Genomic DNA, 15,000 nt, shown 5'->3' with positions numbered 1-15,000 from the left:
CTGTAATATACTCACACAATATAAACACACTATATACACACATTGTATTATAAACACACTGTATGCACACACAATAAACACACACAATATACACACTGTATTATACACACAATATACACACACTGTATACACACACAATATACAAACTGTATTCACACAATATATACGCATTATATACACACAATATACACACACAATATACACACTGTATTCACACAATATATACACATTATACACACACAATATACACACATGATATACAGACACTTTGCTTTTGGTTTTGTGTGGTGGTGTTGATGCCACCATCACAGACTCCCCCTTTGCTCGGAGCCCCTGCCCAGCAGTCGGTGGGGCCAAAGGGTGTAATTAATGAAAAGGCCACCCATGTTCCTGTGCTGGGCCCCGGCTCAGTGTCTGACCTGGAACAAAAAATATTGAAGAGAAAGAAACCATCTAGTTACCCATGGCACTGCCAGGGCATCCCTCCTATGAAACAGGTGATCGTTCCATGTGGAGGAATGAATTATCATATCGTCCAGGTAGGGAGCTGCGAAGCGCTGGTAGAGGCATCTCACTATGTCCATGAGCCTCTGGAAGGTGGCTGGCACCCCTTGCAGGAAGAACGGGAGAACTTGGTACTGCCAGTGCCCACTAGGGGTGCTGAAGACCGTTTTAGCCCGGGCCTCGATGGCCAACAAGACTTGCCAATAGCCCTTTGTGAGAAATGAACTGAGCAATTCTGAGTCTCTCCACAAAGTCTTCCACCCGAGGAAGCTTGGTATCTGTCAAGGTCTGATACCTGGTTGAAGTCTTTGCACAGACGGAGCATTCCACCCGGGTTGGGGACGAGGACAATAGGGCTCTACCCCGGGCTGACGGATCACTCAGTGATGCCATCCTGAAGCATTTTGGCCACTTCCTCTTCTATGGCATGACCACGGGTCTCTGTGAACCAATATGGCTGCTGTCTTACCACCGTCCATTTCTACGACCGGAGAATTGGTTGATGAGCTCGGTTAAATCCTGGTGCTGGCTCGGTGCGAGATGTTTCACCTGCAACAGCCGACACAGTTCCACTTGTGTATCCACCGGTGTATCCTGCCTCGATGCCCGATGATGCCTGAGATAGGCACAGGCTCCCCGTGACCCGAGAAGTTCGGATAAGCGGTAGTGAATGAGTGATTAAGAGTGAATGGGTGTACATTGGTCGGTGAGGATGTATTTGGGGATTCCCACTCCACTGAAGAACTTGAGGAGCTCCCAGGCAACATTCTGGAAGGTGGCCTTTCGAAGTGGGACCACCTCGGGGTAACAGGTGGCATAATCTACCAGGACGAGGATGTATTAATGTACATTCATATACACACATTGTAATAAACAAACACGGTAAAACACACTGTAATATACACACACTGTAATGTACACACACTGTAATACACACACATTGTAATAAACAAACACTGTATATAGACACTGTAATATACACACTGTAATATACACACTGTAATACACGCACTGTAATATACACACACTGTAATATACACACTGTAATACATACACTGTAATATACACACACTGTAATATACACACACTGTAATACACACACTGTAATACACACATTGTAATATACACACACTATAATATACACACTGTAATATACACACACTGTAATACACACACTGTAATATACACACACACTGTAATATACACACTGTAATATACACACTGTAATACACACACTGTAATATACACACTGTAATACACACACTGTAATATACACACACTGTAATATACACACTGTAATATACACACTGTAATACACACACTGTAATATACACACACTGTAATATACACACTGTAATATACACACTGTAATACACACACTGTAATATACACACACTGTAATATACACACTGTAATATACACACACTGTAATATACACACATTGTAATATACACACTGTAATATACACACACTGTAATACACACACTGTAATACACACACTGTAATATACACACATTGTATACACATGTACTAACCGTGTTATTTTGATTACATGATCTGTACTTTACAGTCTGAGATTATTTCTCATTATATTTGTCTCTTCTCCAGATGAATCTTTCATGAACAGAGAAATGAAATCAGTGAAGAAGCTCATCATCATTTACTCTCTATTTCAAGGTTTGTGTAGAATCTAATCTAATTTGTGAGATCATGTAAATATGGCTAGATAATCAGTGTGTTACTGTAGTAATGACTTAATGCTGTGTGTTATTGTGTATGTGTATGTGTATGTGTATGTGTGTGTGTGTGTTTGTGTGTGTGTTTGTGTGTGTTATTGTGTGTTTGCAGCTGTTTTGTGTAGAGAATTCTCCATCAGTCTACCAGAGAGGACAGAAGCTCTGAGAGGACTCTGTGTTCTCACACCCTGCAGTTTTCAGATTGAAAAAGGATTTGACGAAGACCTCCAGGGAGATCCTACAGGAATCTGGTTAACAAATGGCACTAAAGAGAATAACAAAGTCTTTAACTCTAAAGTAGCTACAGAGAACAAGATTGAAGGTGAAATTATTGGAGATCTCCTCATGAAGAACTGCACCACCATCTTCTACAACATCAGTGAGAGTGACAGAGGAACATATTACTTTAGATTAGAGGCTACAGGAGGTCTAAAAAACACTTATACAACATCAGTATCAGTAAGAGTTCAAAGTGAGTACTGCAGCAGTGAGTGTGTGTGTGTGTGTGAGGGAGAGAGGGGGGAGTGTGTATGAGTGTATATGTGTGTGTGTGTATGTGTGTGTGTGTGTGTGTGTGTGTGTGTGTGTGTTTGAGTGTGTGTGTGCATGTGTGTGTGTGTGTGTGAGAGAGAGAGAGAGTGTGTGTGTGTGTGTCTGCTTTCCTGGACAGGTACATTTTCCCTCTCTCCCTCTGTGTATGTATGAGTGTGTGTGTATGTATGCATGACTGTGTATGTGTGTGTGTGTATGTATGAGTTTGTGTGTGTGTCGTGTTTGTGTGTGTGTGGGTACACTGTAATTACACGAATGATGCACTGGAACACATTTCAAACTCATCTCTAATGTGATAGTGTGTGTTTATCTCAGAATCTCCAATCAGACCCTCAATAACACTGTATAAGGAGGATCAGGGGGAGGTGGAGGACCACAATGAGGTGGTGGAGGGAACTTCACTGAGTCTCATTTGCTCTGCTCGATCTCCATGTCCCTTCAAACCCCCTATTATTACATGGAGCTTCCTGCCTGAGGAGAGAAGACAGGAGCAGAACCACAACACCAGCTTCAGCTCCTCAAAGCTGAACTTCAACATTACTCACCTGCATCATGGACTCGATTTCACCTGCACTGCCACCTACCAGCTCCAGAACCTTAACAAATCAGTACAGAGCTCTCATGCTCTACATGTTCTGTGTAAGGGTTTAATCTTAATCTAGTCACATTCAGTAGACCTTTAATGATTTATGGAGTCTCCTAAATCCTGTTCCTCCTCCTTCAGATGGTCCTAGAAACACATCAGTATCAGTGTCTCCATCTGATTCAGTACTTTTGGGCAGTTCAGTGTCTCTGAGTTGTAGCAGTGATGCAAACCCAGCAGTGCTGAACTACACCTGGTACAGAGAGAACGGAGAGCAGATAGGAACCGGAGACCATCTCACCATCAACACGACTGATTCTACACACAGTGGTTTATATTACTGTAGAGCTCGAAACCAGCACAGAGATCACAACACATCTGTGTTCCTGGATGTTCAGTGTGAGTATTTATGTGTCTTAAGATTAAAATTTTAATTGCAAATTGAGCTCCAAAGTCAGATAAAATATCAGAGTTCCAGGACTTTTCCTTAAAGATCACAGTTGAAAATGAAGAAAATTAAGAAAACGAAGAAAGCACGAAATTATTGATGAAAAAAAAGTATAGTTTAAATGCCAACACAGTCAAGAAACTCCACAAATATTTGATACCAGGAACTTTATTGAAAAAAGAAACTCATTCATCTGCTGATGACTAGCGCTGACAAGATACTAGTCTCTCATGTGAGGGCTTGTTAAAATAAATACAGCTGTCATTGAAATCCAAGTGATGTAAATTAGATTAGATTAGATTAGATTAGATCAGATTAGATTTAACTTTATTGTCATTACACATGTACATGTACAAGGCAACGGAATGCAGTTTAGGTCTAACCAGAGTGCAATAGTAGCAAGTGCAGGATATACAGTTTGTACAAGATTTATGGATGAGAGGAGTCCTTAAGAATGCTGCGAGCTCAACGCAGACAGCATATCTTCTGGATGTCCTCCATTGCAGGAAGTGGAATCCCTGTGATGCGCTGAGCGGTTTTCACCACCCGCTGCAATGTCCTGCGCTCTGCAACAGAGCAGCTTCCATACCAGACTGTGACACAGCTGGTCAGGAAGTTTTCTATTGCACAGCGGTAGAAGTTCACCAGGATATCCGAGGAAAGCTGATTTTTCTTTAGTGTCCTCAGGAAAAAGAGGCACTGGTGAACCTTCTTGACCAGGATGGAGGTGTTGGTAGCCCAGGACAGGTCCACCGAGATGTGGATCCCCAGGATCTTGAAGCTGGAAACGCGCTCAACAGCCATCCCATTGATGTGGATGTTGTCATGCGTGCCTCCTGACTCTTTCCTGAAGTCCACAATGAGCTCCTTTGTTTTGGAGGTGTTAAGGAGCAAGTTATTGTTATTGTCCAAGTGTGTGAGGACAGAGTGCAGTGGAGTGGGGGGATTTGTAATCACTGATGGCCTGGATGCCTTGCCACATGTGTTGAGGGTCAGAGTTGGAAAAATGCTCCTCAATCTTCCGCTTGTAGCAGTGCTTGGTCTCTTTGATGCCCCTCTTCAGGTTAGCTCTGGATGTGCTGTAGGCCTGTGCGTCACCTGATCTTAAGGCAGTATTGCGTGCCTTCAACAGGAGGCCCACCTCCTTGTTCATCCAGGGTTTCTGATTTGGGTAGGTGATGATCTGTTTCTGAGTCGTAACACTGGCTATGGTGGTATTGATGTAATCCAGTACAGAGGAGGTGTAAAAGTAAATGTCTGTGTGAGTGTCGCTGGTGGCCTGAGATACAAATGTACTCTAATCTGTGTGTTGAAACCTTTCCTGGAGTATGAAATCTGCTTCTGTGGGCCATAACTTGATGGTTTTCACTGATGGCTTCACTCGATTGATGAGGGGAGCATATTTGGGGGTGAGGAACAAAGAGAGGTGATCTGACTGTCCCAGGTGGTGGGGGAGGGGGGTCGCAGCATAAGCCCCAGCCATGTTTGTGTATACATGGTCTAAGGTTTTGCTCCCTCTGGTGTGACAGGAAACATGCTGGTGAAATTTGGGGAGCACCGCCTTTAAGTTTGAGTGATTAAAATCACCTGCAACAATAAACGCAGCTTCTGGATGAACAGTCCGTTGTTTACTGATGGCCGCATATTCTTTCATAGCAAGCTTAGCATCAGCATCGGGGGGATGTAAGCTGCAGTTACAATGGTGGAAGTGAACTCCCGCGGTAGATAAAACGGTCTGCATTTAACCATGAGAAACTCCATGTGATATAGGTAACAGGAGGCAAGGTTGTTTATGGAACTAAGGAATGAAAGTGACAAAGTGGTGAAGAGCATGTGTGCTTGAGTGGTGACTGGAAGCAACTGGAGAACAGAGGAGCAGCTGAACAGAATAGGTAGATCATTACAACACCAGGACGTGATAAGCAAGAAGGGGTAGACATCATCAGATAGGGTGAGACTAGGTTTCAATGGGGAATGTAGGATGGAGGTGAACTTCTCAGGAGAAATTTATACTGCAATTGTAATGATTGGGAATTAGAGTGTTTGCAGACTCCAACTGCTTCTTAATTCTAATTATATATAAAGTCTTATGGTTCAGCTGTCGGGTTATTTTTTTTTAAGACTCTGCTATCTGAATTTTACTGAGTCCTCCTTCACTATTTAATTAATTATTATTTATTGTTTTTATATAATTTTTTTTATTCTTATTTACTATAATATAATAATAATCTCTCTCTCTCTCTCTCTCTCTCTCTCTCTCTCTCTCTCTCTCTCTCTCTCTCAGATGCTCCTCAGGTCTCTCCATCCTCCAGCTGTAACAGCACTCAGGACTTGATCATGTGTTCCTGTGAGGTTCATGGAAACCCATCTCTACACTGCAGTGGAGTCTCTATGGACAAACTGTTCACCTCTCTGAGGCCACACAGATCAGAGAGGAACCTGTGGGTGACTCGGGTTTAAAAAGCTTTATCTCCATCCAAAAATCAGTTAAGAACGTACACACTCTGCAGTGTGTTGGCTCCAATAGGCAGGGCGTTGCATCACAACTCTTCTTGTCCTTTATTAATAAAGCTCTGTGCTCTGCTGGAGGTTAGTAATGTTTTACTTAGTTGTGTTTTACTCCATTACAGTGTCAAAATCTTAGTACTGGATTCTCATTATTAAAAAAATGAAAGTTGGTCTAAGAATGAAACAGAGACTAAATTTGGTTCAATTTACTTTTGTCCTGCACTGTCTTTTGTCCTGCACTGTCTTTTGTCCTGCACTGTCTTTTGTCCTACACCCTAACCCTAACATTACTGATTTTAAACCTGACTGCCTCTGCCATGAGTTTAAGCTTAAATGCACACACAGATACACACTCATACTCCCTCACATATCGGTGATAATTCAATTCAACTAATTTAATAATTTGATAAATGATTGTAATGATAATTCTGCATATATATATATATATATATGTGTGTGTGTGTGTGTGTGTGTGTGTGTGTGTGTGTGTGTGTGTGTACAAAACAGTGTACATTAAACAAGACAGGAATGTACATGTTTTGTTGTGTTGATTGCTGAGTTTTTATTACATAATTCAGGAAGCTCTAAAATGCAGAAATGAGGCTTAAATTCTGTTTAAAAAGATTCAGAAAACAGCTGCAACAAGTTTTCTCTTAGTGCGCTTCAGTCTCATGAGGGAAAGAGGAAATCAGACCCAAGATTTATGCTTATTCTGTGGAAAATGTAACTTCTTCTTTACAACACGTTGTGTTCTGATAAACATTCAGAAGATAACTGAAGGTTTCACCACAAGCTACTTTCCCATTAACTGTAATGTGTCTGTCTGTGTTTTCCCCTTGTTTCTGTCTGCCGTCTTTCCCTGATGTTAATTGTTGACCCCGCCCACCTATCTGTTACCATGGACACTAATTACATTCATTCTCTTCCCCAGGTGTTTTGTCTTAGTCCTTGTCTGTCTCTGTTTTGTGATTGGTTCTCGTTCACCATATATACTCTGTCTGTTCACTTCAATGTTGTTGGTCGTTGTTGGTGTGTGCATGTCCATGTTCCCGTTTCCTGTTTGTTCCGCGTTGCCTGCCTGTCTGTTTGTGTTTTGTTTAGTAAAAACCTTTAAACTGCATTTGGATCCTCACTCGCCTTTGTCTCACCGTGTCACATCGTGACATTAACACATTTTAGTTCATTACATTTACATTTACATTTACAGCATTTGGCAGACGCCCTTATCCAGAGCGACGTACATAAGTGCTTAAATCTCTAACACTGAATACATTAATGCTGGTTCACTAGGTTACATACTTAAGATACCATGAGTTTAAAACATTTGTTCAAAGTTACAATGAAAAAAAGTGTCAAAGGGTTTTTTTTTTTTTTTTTTAAATGCAAAGGATAAGGAAAGAAGTGCTAGTTGAAGTGCTTCCTGAATAAGTAGGTCTTCAACCGCCGCTTGAAAATAGCCAGTGACTCAGCTGTCCGGACCTCTATGGGAAGTTCATTCCACCACCTTGGTGCCAGTACAGAGAAGAGTCTTGTAGTATACTTGCCTCTTACCCTGAGAGATGGTGGAACCAGTCGAGCAGTGCTGGTAGATCGGAGGTTGCGGGGTGCAGTGCGACGAATGATGAGGGCTTTGAGATAAGAGGGAGCTGGTCCATTTTTGGCTTTGTAGGCCAGCATCAGTGTTTTGAACCGGATGCGTGCAGCTACCGGAAGCCAGTGGAGGGATCGCAGCAGCGGGGTGGTATGCGAGAACTTTGGCAGGTTGAAAACAAGCCGGGCAGCTGCATTTTGGATCATTTGCAGAGGACGGATTGCATTCATAGGTAGACCTGCCAGCAGTGCATTGCAGTAATCCAGTCTAGAAATGACAAGAGACTGAACAAGTACCTGGGCAGTCTGTGTGGACAAAAATGGCCGAATCCTTCTAATGTTGTAGAGAAGAAACCGACATGAGCGAGTCACATTTGCAACATGAGAGGAAAAGGACAGTTGATTGTCCATGGTTACCCCAAGGTTGCGAGCTGTGGCTGAAGGGGAGATCAGATCGTTGTGCAAGGATATAGCAAGATCGTGACCTGGGGATGAATCACCTGGGATGAACAGCAGTTCAGTTTTGCTAGGATTGAGCTTTAACTGATGAGCAGTCATCCATGATGAAATTTCTGCCAGACATGCTGAGATCCGGTCAGAAGCTGTGGCATCTGAGGGTGGGAAAGAGAAGATAAGTTGTGTATCATCAGCATAGCAGTGGTAAGAGAATCCATGTGATGAAATAACTTCACCAAGAGAGTGAGTATACAAGGAGAAAAGAAGAGGACCAAGTACTGAGCCCTGTGGGACGCCAGTGGAGAGTCTGCGTGGAGCAGATGTCACTCCCCTCCATGTTACTTGATATGAGCGTCCTTCCAGATAGGAGGCAAACCATTCCCAAGCTGATCCGCAAATCCCAAGACTCTTGAGGGAGGATAAGAGAGTCTTGTGGTTGACCGTATCGAACGCTGCTGAAAGGTCAAGGAGGATAAGGACGGATGATAGTTTAGCTGATCTAGCAGTATGTAGCTTCTCAGAGACATCCAAAAGGGCTGTCTCTGTAGAGTGAGCTGCTTTAAAGCCAGACTGTTTGGGATCTTGGAGGTTGTTCTGTGAGATATAGACAGACAGTTGATTATAGACAATGCGTTCAAGAATTTTTGAAAGAAATGAGAGAAGTGATACCGGTCTGTAGTTACTGATGTCTGATGGATCCAGAGCAGGTTTCTTTAGGATGGGAATAACCCTTGCTCTCTTGAAAGTAGTTGGTACCTGACCAGATACTATGGATCTATTGACGATAGTGGAAATGAAGGGCAAGAGGTCTTGTGAGATGGTCTGGAGCATAGTGGTAGGGAGTGGATCCAATGGGCAGGTGGTAGGATTGCAGGACTGGATGAGTTGTAAAATCTCTTCTGCTGCCACAGTTGAAAAATGTGACAATCAAGGTGTAGGGGAATCCATACTCTGAGATGTAAGTGCAGTCGGGGCTGAAGTGAAGGTCCGGCAGATTTCCTCAATCTTCTCCTGGTAGAAAGAAGCAAAGTCTTCTGCAGTCAGGGAGGATGAAGAAGGTGGAGCCGGGGGGTTGAGCAGAGAAGAGATGATGTTGTGGAATTTCCGAGGGTCATGTGAGGAAGCTTCAAGCTTTTCCTTGTAGAAGGAAGTCTTGGCAGAAGTCACATCTGAGGAGAACTTGACAAGAAGTGTTCTGTAAAAATCAAGATCTGCATCAAGTTGTGATTTCTTCCACTTTCTCTCTGATGATCTTAGCTCTCTCCGATTGTTGCGCAGCACATCTGAAAGCCAAGGAGCAGAACAAGAAGTTTTCTTGGGTTTATTGAACATAGGGCAGAGGAAGTCCATAGTTGAGGAAAGAGATGAGAGGAAAGTATCTGTGGCTGAGTCTAAGGGTAGTGAGGAAAAAGACTTAGCATCAGGAAGGGAAGAAAGAGTGCCAGAAGCTACAGATGAAGGTGAGTGAGACAGAGTGAAGGTTGCGGCGAGTAAGAGCGAGGGGGTGAGAGGTAGTTTTAGATAAGATAGGTAGAGTGATTGTGAAGGATACCAGGTGATGATCAGAGACGTGGAGTGGGGTAGCAGTCACATCTGTAGCTGGAGAAGGACGGGTGAAAACCAGGTCCAGGACATTGCCTCCTTTGTGTGTGGGGATGTAGCTGTTGAGTGTGAGGGAGAAAGAGTCGAGAAGAGACAGGAGGGAAGAAGAATGTAGCTTGTCAGAGGGGAGGTTGAAGTCACCAAGCACTGTCAGGGGGGAGCTATCAGAAGGGAAAGCACTAAGCAGTGAGTCCATTTCTTCCAGGAAGTCTCCTAGGGGACCAGGAGGGCGGTAGACAACAATGATAACAAGGTTGATAGGAGAGGTAACTGAAATGGCATGAAATTCAAAAGAAGAGATGGTTAAATTAGAGAAGAGTAGAGGTGTAAAGCACCATTTCTTTGACAACAATAAACCTGTACCACCACCCCTGCCTGTTTCTCGTGGTGAGTGAGAGAAAGCATAGGCAGAGGATAAAGCAGCTGGTGTAGCAGTGTTCTGTGGGGATATCCAGGTTTCTGTTAGAGCAAGAAAATCAAAGGAGTAATGGGAAGTTAAAGCAGAGATAAAATCAGCTTTCTTTACCGCAGACTGACAATTCCACAGCCCACCTACCCCCACTGTTTGAGACTTACACAACAGAGGAGGGTAGATGAGGTTATTGGGATTGTGACCTCTGCTTTGTGGATGAGAGTATCTGCGAGAGTAGGCCTTGAGTACAGAGATGGGTTTAAGGCACATATTTGTGGTCAAACAAGAGTGAGAATTAAGGTATGGTATAATATATCAAAACAGTACTAGGCACTAATGTTAGAGAGAGAGAAAGAGAGCTACTAACAAACCCTTCAATTTAAATAGGTAAGCCCTGCCCCCAATTCACACCTTAAGGGAGACTGAAACTACTCCTGATTAATCAGCTGAGAGAACAACAAAAACCAACACCATAAAAATCAACAATGCTATAGAATATAACACGATTCAAATCACACTACTCTAGAACAAAGTGAGTTAAGCAGATAGTATACAAAAGACAGGAACCTACTATACCAGAAGACAATATAATCAAATGTAGAGAGTTAAAGCACACACACACACACACACACACACACACACACACACACACACACACACACACACAATAACACACAGCATTAAGTCATTACTACAGTAACACACTGATTATCTAGCCATATTTACATGATCTCACAAATTAGATTAGATTCTACACAAACCTTGAAATAGAGAGTAAATGATGATGAGCTTCTTCACTGATTTCATTTCTCTGTTCATGAAAGATTTATCTGGAGAAGAGACAAATATAATGAGAAATAATCTCAGACAGTAAAGTACAGATCATGTAATCAAAATAATACGGTTAGTACATGTGTATACAATGTGTGTATATTACAGTGTGTATATTACAGTGTGTGTATATTACAGTGTGTGTCTATATTACAATGTGTGTATGGGAATGTCCGAGTGGGAATCCCCAAATACATCCTCAACGACCAAGGTACACCCTTTGTGTCTAAATTAATGGTGGATCTGTGTCGGCTGTTGCAGGTGAAACATCTCCGGTGTCCGTCTGCAACAGGGGATTGATCTCGCACTGAGCCAGCACCAGGATTTAACCGAGCTCATCGACCAATTTTCCAACATGTTCTCAAACCAACCTGGCCGGGTGCACATTGTACAACACGAGATCAAACCCCTCCAAGGACGGTCTTTTAAGACAGCAGCCATATTGGTTCACAGAGACCCGCAGTCATAGAGGAAGTGGCCAAAATGCTTCAGGATGGCATCACTGAGTGATCCGCCAGCCCGGGGTAGAGCCCTATTGTCCTCGTCCCCAAGCCGGGTGGAATGCTCCATCTGTGCAAAGACTTCAACCAGGTATCAGACTTTGACAGCTACCAAGCTTCCTCGGGTGGAAGACTTTGTGGAGTGAATCAAGATTGCTCGGTTCATTTCCACCCTAGACCTCACAAAGGGTTATTGTCAAGTCCCGGCCTAAGATGGCCTTCAGCACCCTTCGTGCAAGGGGTGCCAGCCACCTTCCAGAGGTTCATTGACATAGTGAGATGCCTCCACCAGCGCTTCACAGCTCCCTACCTGGATGATATGATAATTCATTCCTCCACGTGGAACGATCATCTGTTTCATAGGAGGGATGCCCTGGGAGTGCCATGGGTAACTAGATGGTTTCTTTCTCTTCAATATTTTTTGTTCCAGGTCAAACACTGAGCCGGGGCCCAGCACAGGAACATGGGTGGCCTTTGCAATAATTACACCCTTTGGCCCCACCGACTGTTGGGCAGGGGCTCCGAGCAAAGGGGGAGCTTGTGATGGTGGCGCCAACACCATCACACAAAACCAAAAGCAAAGTGTTTGTATATTGTGTGTATATTGTGTGTGTATAATGTGTATATATTGTGTGAATACAGTGTGTGTATATTGTGTGTGTATAATACAGTGTGTATATTGTGTGTATATTGTGTTTATTGCGTGTGTATATTGTGGGTGTATTGTGTGTGTATACAGTGTGTGTATATTGTGTGTGTATTGTGCGTGTATAATACAGTGTGTATATTGTGTGTATATATTGTGTATGTATTGTGTGTGTATATAGTGTGCATACAGAGTGCATATATTACAATGTCTGTATAGTACAGTGTGTGTATACAGTGTGTATAGTGTGTGTGTGAATATTGTGTGTATAGTGTGTGTGTATTGTGTGTATATTGTGTGTGTATAATACAGTGTGTGTATATTTTGGGTGTATATTGTGTGTATACAGTGTGTATAGTGTGTGTGTATACAGTGTGTATACAGTGTGTGTACAGTTTGTGTACAGTGCGTGTACAGTGTGTGTGTACAGTATGTGTACAGTTTGTGTAGTTACTATAAACTTCAACACTTGAGACACAGCACTGTTTTAATATACACATGTTGGATATTTACTATTTTGTCATCATTGTCATAGCTGAAAGTGTCCCACCTCAGACTGCATCACACACACACACACACACACACACACACACACACACACACACACACACACACACACACACACACACACACACCTGACTGCATCAAAACCACACAATACTTTAGAACCATATTTCCTGATTCCAGTTTTGATCCTTGATCCTTTCATGTCTTTGTTGTTCTTCTCTTACTTTTTATTCATCTGTTTATCATCTTTTCTGCCTTTTGATGTAAGAATAAAAAAGTTTGATCCTTACCTAAATGTGTTCCGAATGTCCAGGTCTCAGAATTAGTGTGAGCACAAAACTGCTGATCTTCCTCTTACACACACACTTACACACACTTACACACACTTACACAATCCCACACACACCCACAATCACACACACACACAACTTCCTTAGTTTGTCTGTATACTTACAGTTTCTTAGATTTCTGTCATTTGACAGTCTCCTTTATCTAGAAACAATTTTACAACATTTATAAAACTCAGCTACTATTTATTCTGTTTATTCTGTTTACTTTTTATTTATCTGTTTTATTTGTTTTTCAGAGTTTAATTACATTGTACAGTGAATAAAATTATAAACATTTAAACATTCTGACTGAGGCAGTGCTGCCCCCTATAGGACAAGGGCTTTATTTAAATTCATTTTCATTTACACTAACACTTTTAACACTAGACATCAGTTACAGTCTCCAAACTCGGACCATTGATTTACAAATGGAGTCATGAGAGAAGCTCACAGTCTCTTTTTTATTTTGTAATGTTGTTCCTCCTTTTCCCTCATGTGTTGCCAATTCTTTCCTCCCTTGTGTCATGTGTGTGTGTGTGTGTGTGTGTGTGTGTGTGTTAGTGTTAATTTCGTCACCTATTTTTAATCTAGTCTTAGTCTTAGTCTTGGGCCAAATGTCCTTGTTAGTTTTAGTCATATTTAGTCATTCACATATCTTTTTTTGTTAGTCAAATTTTAGTCGACTAAAAGACTCGTCATTTTAGTCTAGTTTTAGTCAAAAGAAAACTCAAGGTATCTTAGTCAAGTTTTAGTCAACTAAAAGTCTTTCAATTTTAGTCTAGTTTCAGTCTTTACTTTTTTTTAAAAATAACATTAATGAAAAGCCTAAGATCAAAACTGTAGGTGTACAGTATATATATACACACATCTATATAAATTACCAACTTAATACAAGTTATACATGGTATTACACACACAATTATAGATGATATTTGGAGCAATATTACATGTAATTATTAAACTTGATTACTTACATATACATTTGCTTTTAAGCCTAATTATTAATGTTGATTATGATGTGATTGTGACAGGGGAAGAGTTTTCAGGTTGGGGGAAAGAGTTTTTTCTGTCACCACTTTTGAATAAGAAACAATATCAAGGCTATAAAACTTGTCAAAACTCCGAATCACTAAAGTATCAGTGAGAAGTTGAGAACACGTTTAAACAGGAAATATCATTTAACACAAAAAGCCGCCTAGACGGTGAACTTGTGCTCAGGATTACTAACTATAACACACCGTTACCATGAAAAACAGAGCGTTGCCATGGACACACAGGATTCTAACCGTAGAGACAGAGCGCACTATTTTCTTTAGCGGAAGCAATACAATTGTTCAGCAGTGTCGTGTTGCAGCCACAGGCGTATGAGACCTGTAACGAGCAACAGCGTGAAGCCGCGAATTCGTCCTGAATATTTTAAAGGCGTAACAGCTGATGAACAAACAGAGACAATTGTAGACGAAAATGTAGAGAGATTTTATCTTAGTTTTTATTTTATACAAAACATTTTCGTCTCGTCTTTTTTCGTCAACAATAATGCATGTTAATTTAGTCTTAGTCAGCGTTTTTGGACAGTGATGCAGTCTTGTCATCGTCTAAGACGAGACTATTTACTAGTGTGTATTTGTACCTTGACCCTCATCACCAGATGTTCCTGCTACAAGTACAGAAACTCATCAGGCTCATTCATGTCAATCTTATGTTGTTGTCAGATGTTCCTCATGTTTGTCTTATTGCTTTTTCCTGTGACTGATCATTTAAACCTCAAACTGCTTACCTGAGTTTAAACACCTGTC

The 15,000-nt window shown here is 41.7% G+C and overlaps 3 protein-coding genes across 8 annotated transcripts in view; 2 read left to right on the top strand and 1 right to left on the bottom strand.

Annotated features, from left to right (window-relative positions):
• LOC113635318 (B-cell receptor CD22-like) overlaps nt 1–6,651 on the top strand; it is a 7,264-nt gene extending 613 nt beyond the window's left edge. Inside the window, exons 2-6 of the mRNA XM_047803976.1 lie at nt 2,113–2,181; nt 2,353–2,712; nt 3,108–3,431; nt 3,517–3,774; nt 6,108–6,651. Coding sequence (XP_047659932.1) covers nt 2,124–2,181; nt 2,353–2,712; nt 3,108–3,431; nt 3,517–3,774; nt 6,108–6,283 — 1,176 coding nt within the window. The 5' untranslated portion in view covers nt 2,113–2,123 and the 3' untranslated portion in view covers nt 6,284–6,651. The remainder of the gene's footprint in view (nt 1–2,112; nt 2,182–2,352; nt 2,713–3,107; nt 3,432–3,516; nt 3,775–6,107) is intronic.
• LOC113650187 (B-cell receptor CD22-like) overlaps nt 1–15,000 on the top strand; it is a 1,781,460-nt gene that overhangs the window by 1,363,851 nt on the left and 402,609 nt on the right. The gene's annotated exons all lie outside the window — the stretch shown is intronic.
• LOC113663360 (antigen WC1.1-like) overlaps nt 1–15,000 on the bottom strand; it is an 870,979-nt gene that overhangs the window by 747,872 nt on the left and 108,107 nt on the right. The gene's annotated exons all lie outside the window — the stretch shown is intronic.

This window comes from Tachysurus fulvidraco, chromosome 19, assembly GCF_022655615.1.
Source record: "Tachysurus fulvidraco isolate hzauxx_2018 chromosome 19, HZAU_PFXX_2.0, whole genome shotgun sequence".
In the NCBI taxonomy this organism is placed as follows: Eukaryota; Metazoa; Chordata; class Actinopteri; order Siluriformes; family Bagridae; genus Tachysurus; species Tachysurus fulvidraco.
This window is presented reverse-complemented; position numbering and strand designations above follow the sequence as displayed.